The sequence below is a fragment of the Archocentrus centrarchus genome, chromosome 1, assembly GCF_007364275.1.
Source record: "Archocentrus centrarchus isolate MPI-CPG fArcCen1 chromosome 1, fArcCen1, whole genome shotgun sequence".
Taxonomy (NCBI): Eukaryota; Metazoa; Chordata; class Actinopteri; order Cichliformes; family Cichlidae; genus Archocentrus; species Archocentrus centrarchus.
In genome coordinates this window covers 8,104,366-8,112,302 of record NC_044346.1, presented here as the reverse complement: position 1 = coordinate 8,112,302, position 7,937 = coordinate 8,104,366, and the positions used below count along the sequence as shown (strand labels likewise).

Below are 7,937 nucleotides of genomic sequence, written 5' to 3'. Positions count from 1 at the left end.
GCGAACGGTCAAGCTGTATTAACTTGTCGCTCGCCGTTTCAATCGGCCTTACTTTCTCCCACAACCACTTCAGAGAAATGGGAAAAGCACATCTCTTCACTTCGTTCCTTTCTGAAACTTCGCTCTCGTCTCGCTCACGTCACTTGGGGTGTCCGCTCTAGCTGCACCGTGCCTGCTCGGTGAGGGGAGGGCAGGGCACATTTTCTCCCTCCAATAGGATTTTAGAAATCTCATGTAACTAGGGAAGTTAGAACTTTTCAAAATAAAATCGGAAATGTGTATTAAATCGAATAACCTCTCTTTTTTTCTTTTTACCCTTCCCCACACAAATATAATACTGAACATTGAATAAACAGTTTGGGAAAATGTAGCTTTCTTTTCACCGGGCTACACTTCTTTCACACATCTCTGCTCTCAGTCTGGCACCTCTGAAAACTTTGTCTGAAAATAAAATAAACAAAACTCCTGGTGCATTTTCAAAAAAACTATGTCAGTAATAATGTTAACAACAACAATAATAATAATAATAATAATATTGCTCAGAAAGTTGATAATAAAATCCTGAAGTTAAATTTAAGCTGCTGCACAGGAAGTCTCTTCTTTCTAAAAACCTTCATGAAGGAGGAAGTGATGTAATGATGTTAAAGCTGCAGTTTGTCTGTAGATGCACTGACATTAACAACTGTCAGTTCTGTTTTCAGCCTTTCCTGTAAGAACATTCAGCTGTAAATGTCTTTAAAGACTCACACAATCAACTTTCTGACTAGAAGCTGAAATCTACAACAGTCATGATCTTTGCAGAAGCTGGATTTTTGTTTCTGGGTTTCATTCTGTATCTCTCAGGTAGGAACAACTGTTTCTCCTCCTTATGATGACTGAAGACTATAAAAATGTTTGAAGAAAAACTCAGGAAAATGATTAAAGGATGTTAGAAAACACAAGATTCACTGTAAAGCAACAGGACTTTAAGGATTTCTACTTTGATCAGCTCTTGAAGTACAAGATTATGAGTATGAACATTTTGTTGGTAGAACATCATTAGTGGAACAGTCCACTCTCAGCCCAGGTGGAGGTTATTAGAGTAACACCACCAGAAATCAGCTGTTATGTCCATAAAATCTGTTTAACCCCTGACAGAGGTTTGATGGCTGAAACATGTCCGAGTGTTTTAGGTTAAACATGTTGTGTTTGTGTCAGCTGTTCAGCCAGCTAACAGGAAATAAAGCTGGATATGCTGAACTTGTTTTGTAGTATCCCTCTCAGGGTGAAGCTGCAGCTCAGCTGTTCACATACTTTTGATGCTTATTGAAAAAATAAAAAAAATACACAACACAAACACTACAAATGTTTATGACAATCTCACAGCTTCTGTAACAGTGGGGAAAACAGACTCAGCAGTGCTGTGTGTTTCAGATACCATGATCCTTCACACTGATCCAAACAGCAGCTGCCACCTCACAGCAGAGTGATCTCTACATCATTACAGCTGTTCATGTTGATCACTGAGCTTCAGCCTGGAGGCTCTTTGTCACCACAGAGGTGTGTTTACATCACAACAGTTTTAACACAACAACGTGTGATTAAACACAACTGCATGCTGCAGAGTCAGTGCATAAAATACATTAAAAAATCCATTATAAGGAAAGTATTTACATGTAATTTTTGATGCCAAAAGAAACAGCACACACACAAAGAACAGACACAAATGAAGGAAGTCAAGATTTGCTGGCGATATGTTAAACAGCTGAATATGAAACTGTCACTCTGTCCTCATTTTCATCCCTTCACTCTGAAAAAGAGAAGTTGACTCAGTGAGATGATGCAGTTAGATTGTCTTTTTAATATCTGAGTTGTTTGAAGTTTACTGTCAACTTTACATGTAACAGGTGGACTACAGCAATCATGGTATTATGAATCAATGAATAGGAATAGAGATAATTTTATATGCTCCCAAGAAGAAAAATATAGATATAGATGTCATGTGATTTCATGATTACTGTCTCAAGTTATTTCTTACAGTACAGTTTACCATCATTATTCAGTGACAGAAAGATCAAACACAGCAACAAATCAATAAATCTGTTTGTTAATGAAAGCTTCTGTTAAAGGTGTTAATGGAGGAGAAACCAGGATCTGTGCTTTCAAAGGTTCATCAGTGGATCTGCACTGCTCAGATCAACATCTGACTTCAAGCAGCAAATGGTTCACTGTACTCTGGGATGGATCAGATTTTAAGGAGCTCTCTGTGGATGGACAACGTGTAACGTACAACATGTCTGAAGTAGGGTTTAATATTTTTCCCGAAAATGACATGAATCAAATCCCGGGAAATGACGAGCCATTTCCCGGGAATCCCGGGAAAAAGTTTATTTATTTTTTTATTTTAATTAGGCCTTCTGTAGCCTGTGTCGGCCTTAACCTATTCTGATATTGTAGAGGTAGCTTTCCAGCTATGTCCTGTTATGCCCAGTAGGGGGCAACGTTGGCTTGATTAACGCAATAAAACCTACATCTCGGCATTCGAGTGCTCGAGATATGCGGTGTTGTATCGTTCCTCAACACTCCCTTAACAAATATAATTCAAATATTCCTCCATTGTACATGGAATTATACCAAGATATTTTACAACTGCTGGTACAAAACAATACGGTTCATCTCCACAGCATTGATAAAGGCTCAGCCACGCTGTCGTGGCGACATCTGTTGCACTATATCTCCACCAGTGGAACGCTGTAATAGTCATTGAAAAGTTAACTACCGTACTACACTATAATATGGCATAACACAGGGCCTTGAGTAATGCACCACGACTTGGTCATTGCCATTCTGGCAACAGCAAATTTATAACACCGTGTCTGAGGGTTAAAGTAGGTTCGCTGTGAATCGTCTTTTGAAAAACTGGCCAATCATTATAGCCTAAAAAATATACATTTTACTCAACTCCATTTTAAAAGCGAAATATGTTAAAGCAATCTATTTCATGATAATTTCTTCACCCATTAGGCCCGTATCCTAATTCATGATTGTTAGTAAGCGGCTGCAAACGAGGAAAAGAAACACTCGAAGTTAAACAGATATTTCTTTATTGTTCAGGGCAGGCATATTTTATAGGCTATATAATGCAATATAACAATATATAATAATATTAAATTATATAATACAAAATACCTTAGGGTAAACACATTGCCTACGATTTCAACAAATTAAAGAGGAAAAAAGTACAACTGTGTAATACCTCTATTAAAACGCTTGAGATGAAGGCTGAAGCCTTAAACGGAGGCTGAACGTGCCTGAAATGAAGAGTAATGCTTTTCGCATTAAACGAACCCTTCTCTCAATATTTCCTTAAATTTAACATTCTGAAGCTTTCTTTTCTTTCTGAAAGTCAAATCGACGCGCGCGACTTTTTTCCCGGTTTCCCGTCTAACGTTTCCCGGGAAACGGGAAATTGTTCTGATCGCATTTCCCGGGAATCCCGGATCCCGGGATTAAACCCTAGTCTGAAGAGAAACAAACATCTTTAATCATCAATGATCTGAGAGAGAGTGATGCAAAGACTTACTGCTGTATGAAGACTGCAGACAGACCTGACCTCTGTTGGCTCAATAGGATTAATCTTCAAGTTGTTGCAGGTACAGCTGCTTTCAGTAATTTATTACTTTACAGATGACATCATTGTATAAACTGTTATCCTCTCAGAGCTGCAGGTAAAGGTGATTCCTGCCACAGAGGGACAGACAGTAACACTGATGTGCAGCAGCAGCAGCTGTCCTCTGACTGAAAACCCTGCAGCCTACATCTGGTACAAGAACAGAGAGTTTCTCTATGAGGACTGGTCTCCCTGGTACCAAGAGCTGCTCAGCAGTGAGGAAGCAGTCACATACTCCTGTGCTGTCAAAGGCTACGAGCATCTCAGAGCCCCTGAAGTCTCTGTGGGTCAGTCATGATGTTTATTGTGTTACAAAACAAACACAATGAGTCACATAGTGAATCATTTCAGTCAGTATTTCTTTCCTTCCAGGTTCCATCACTCAAACCTGCTTCAGTGTGACCTATGCTAAAGGGAGAATGTGTTCTTACAAGCAGACATCAGTAGATGAGCCATGCTCCATCACATATCCCAGAGGTGAAGTTTCCACAGAGAAACACTCGTCTTCCACCAAACCTCTAAAATATTTGTTCAGTGTCATTTTCTGTCTAAAAATGTAAACTTACATATTACCATCATTTGTAAATCTATTAGCACATCTCTAAACTCATTTGATTAAGCTTCTATGTTTTCTTTCTACAAACAAAACTAAAACTATAAACATTATGTCATAGTGACTGATGAAAACTGCATTTATCATCTCTCAGAGGTCCATGTTCAAAGGGCTTCTTCCACCTCAGGGTTTGTCACACTGATCTGTAACACTAGCTGTAATCTGACTGACCCTCAAACTGCCTACATGTGGTACCACAACAGAAGAAGAAATGATGAGAATCAACATTTTTCAGTTCAAATCTCCTCAACTGAAAAGTTCTCTTGTGCTGTACAAGACCACAAATATCTTCAGTCTGCAGAAGTCTGTGAGTAACACAGAACTCATTTTTTCTGTCAATTAGCTATAAATAAAGTCTCAGCATACAGGTCATTCAGACAGCTTTAAATCTCCCATCTATATTCCAGGTGTTCAGGATAAGAACTGCTGGAGAGTGAATTATGTCAGCAGGAGAATCTGTGCTCTGGAAGGATCTTCAGTCAACATCACAAGTGAATACTCACATCCTGAAAACATGAAGCCAGAGAATAAATGTTGGAGTAAAATATGGAGAAAAGGTGATGAGGAAGTTGAAGAGCTGATTGAGGCTGCAGGTCGTGTGGAGTATCACAACAACATGAAGAACCAACACATCCTGACCATCAAACACCTGAAGAAGAATGACTCAGGAGGATACACATTCAGATTCAAGAAAGATCATGAAGGATGGACACAGTCTGATCTGCCTGGAGTCTTTTTGATCGTCACAGGTAAATCTGAACTCCTCACTCAGCAGACTTTACTCATTAATGTCTGAACAGCAGCAGAGGTGGAAGAAATATTCAGATCCTTTAATTATGAGAAAACAGCAGCAGCACACAGTAACACACTGCACACTCTGTGCATGTAAAACCTTCAAAGTATTTGACTGCAAAAGAGCATCTCCTCAGTGTTTGGCTCGTATAAATGATCCATTATTATGTGTGAAGCCTTTCATTGCTGTGGGTGTTTAAGGTTTAGCTAATTTTATCTACTCTGCATGGATCCTGTTGGGCAGTTCAGTCTACAGTGCAATGAATCATATTCTTTATCTTTAGCATTGGTGACCTTTCAGATCCACATATCTCTGAAAAGTAAACTGATAATGAACTCAGAAAAAAACAGCCTGTTTTCACATTTGTAACTAAAAAAATTATGTTCATCATAAAAGCCAAATCATATTAAAGATGGTTAAAAAAACCTGTAATCTGTAAATGTACTTGCACTTTAAGAGGTCAGATGAATGTTGTTGAGTAAAAATCACAATCTTTTCATCTGAGTTACAGCACAGTAATGTTACACCAAACTGAAAGTACAAGTACCTTGAATTTGTACTTACATACACTGCTTTAATAAATATTTTTGGCCACTGAACAGGAGGACTAAAGGGTCAGTTTGAAGTAAAACCTCATTCAGAAACCATGTTTAATGTGTAAGAGGAGATTTGTTATTAGATTTCTTTGACCAGTGTTTCTCTTTCAGAGCTGAGAGTGGAGATGAGTCCTTCTGCAGTGGTGACAGAGGGTCAGAGAGTCACATTGACCTGCAGGACCAGCTGTCCTCTGACTCACAACACAAACTACATTTGGTACTTCAACAGTCGACCTCTGACCCCGAGAGAGAACCAAGACAAACATCTGATCCTAGACCCAGTCAGCAGGGAGAATGCAGGAAGCTACTCCTGTGCTGTGGAAACCAACAAAGATATCAGCTCTGCTCCAAAGACTCTCACTGTCCAAAGTATCACAGGAACATGGACACCAGCAGCTGCAGGAGGTTCTGCAACTCTCCTGGTTTTAATACTTCTCACTGTCTTCTGCTGGATCAGGTCAGCATCACTCAGTTTGGTTCAAGGCAATATATTAAATCTGTGATCTGAAATCACTTTTTTTTCCTGTTTCTTCATTTTAACAACCAGGAAAAATTGGACTTCTAGTCAGTCTCCAACAACTGAAAGGTTCGACCAAATTGATCAGGTAAAGATTTGGGTTTAAAAATAAATGAGGGGATCGTCTTAAAGTGCAGTATAATGTGATGCTATTTGTCCTCATCAGCTCAGTCCTGGTCCTGTATATGAAGACATCTCAGCACAACCAAAGGAGGAGGATGAAGTCCACTACAGCAGCGTCTCCTTCAAAAACAACCACGTAGTTCCTCTTTATTCCTCCGTACAGTCACATCAGCCCAGAGAACAGGAGCATTCTCATTATGCTGCTGTCATCTTCAGCTCTGATGGAGCATCTGCTGTCACTCCAGCAGACACAGACTTACAGACTTACTCTGCTATAAAGCTTTGAGAGGATTCTGTGTTCAACAACAGCTTATCCAATTCAGGCTTGCAGGGTGAACATCCCAGCTGTCATGGCAGCGTACAACCTGAAGAGGTCGCCAGAAACTCAACCAGAAGAAAAATCAAGATAAATGCTAAATTGTTGACAGCTGTTAGAATGAATCACACTCTGTACAAATGATCCATTTGTACAGAGTGTGATATGTTTCACTGGGCCTTACTGTGTCACACTCTCTGATATTCTCTGCAATTTCTTCCATTTGACATTTTCTACACTTCAGTCTGCAGCACTGTGTCTCCCTCTTCTGGCAGTGAATGTAACTACAAAAACACATCTGAAGGCTCCTTATGAATATCACTGCAACAAGGAGAGCTACACAAGATATATTTAATCCTTCCTCTGATCATTCCTTCATTGTTCTTTCTGCCACAGGCTCAGCCATACTCCTAACTGCTGTAGCCTACTCCATCTTTGAGAGGAGAGCTGCTTCTCCTCTCAGAGTATTGGTTGGGATAAAATGCTTCACTTCTGGTGCTCTAACACAGAAATGTTGCCACAGGACTGTGGTTGGATACTCCAAAAAAAAAAAAAAAAAAATCAGTTTCTAATCAGTTTTACGTTGTGGGATGCTGTTATCACTTTCCCTTTGTAAAGGATGTGCAGGTGTATCGTCTCCTAGAGAAAATAAAGTAAACACTGAAGTATCTTTTCTATGCTCGTATCTTTTGAACTTTAAACAATATATGAAACCACTGGCACAGATCTATAAAGCAATTTGAACTGTAGGTTTAATAAAGTGCTCTAAATTGTGAGCTGTATCAAAATGATTAAAGTTACTGTTGTAGTTTAACTCAGTTATGTTTTCAAGTTGAAAGTTTGTTTTTCCGAATGCTCTCCAGGATATGCTCATCATCATATAAGCTGTCTTATGAGTCATTATAAATTACTAACAGGAGATTCACTGTTAGTAAACCAGATTTTCACTGTAGGATTTAGAGTCCATTAAAGTACAAGATTATGATCCTTTGCTGTTTAATACTGTAATCACTTACTGATTAGAGAAGAATGTTACTGTATATACAGTCCAGGTGTTTGATAATGAAATGTTCTGTTTAATGTGTTCAGAGGGGAAAAATGTTAGTGTAAGAAGTGTGTGTTGCTCTGGTGAATTAAAATCTGCAGTTTCACAGCTTCACACATCTCTGCTGTCATTCGTGTACAAATGTTTGATCAAAATACAATGAAATTTATTCTGGCTGCATGTTTCATAATGACATCTTGTAAAGATAAAAAGTAATATTAAATATGGTAATACAATATAGATCAAAAACACAATAACTCAGGTTAATTTGAGGGTACAGTAAGT

At 38.8% G+C, this 7,937-nt stretch overlaps 1 protein-coding gene across 1 annotated transcript; it reads left to right on the top strand.

Annotated features, from left to right (window-relative positions):
• Window positions 1-3,576: 3,576 nt before the first annotated feature.
• Window positions 3,577-7,576, top strand: LOC115787843 (uncharacterized). Its single transcript, XM_030740595.1, has 8 exons — window positions 3,577-3,632; window positions 3,700-3,936; window positions 4,022-4,126; window positions 4,357-4,569; window positions 4,670-5,011; window positions 5,763-6,108; window positions 6,199-6,256; window positions 6,335-7,576. Exons 2-8 carry the CDS (start codon window positions 3,750-3,752, stop codon window positions 6,575-6,577), a joined length of 1,494 nt encoding a protein of 497 aa, XP_030596455.1. The 5' UTR covers window positions 3,577-3,632; window positions 3,700-3,749; the 3' UTR covers window positions 6,578-7,576.
• Window positions 7,577-7,937: the final 361 nt, after the last annotated feature.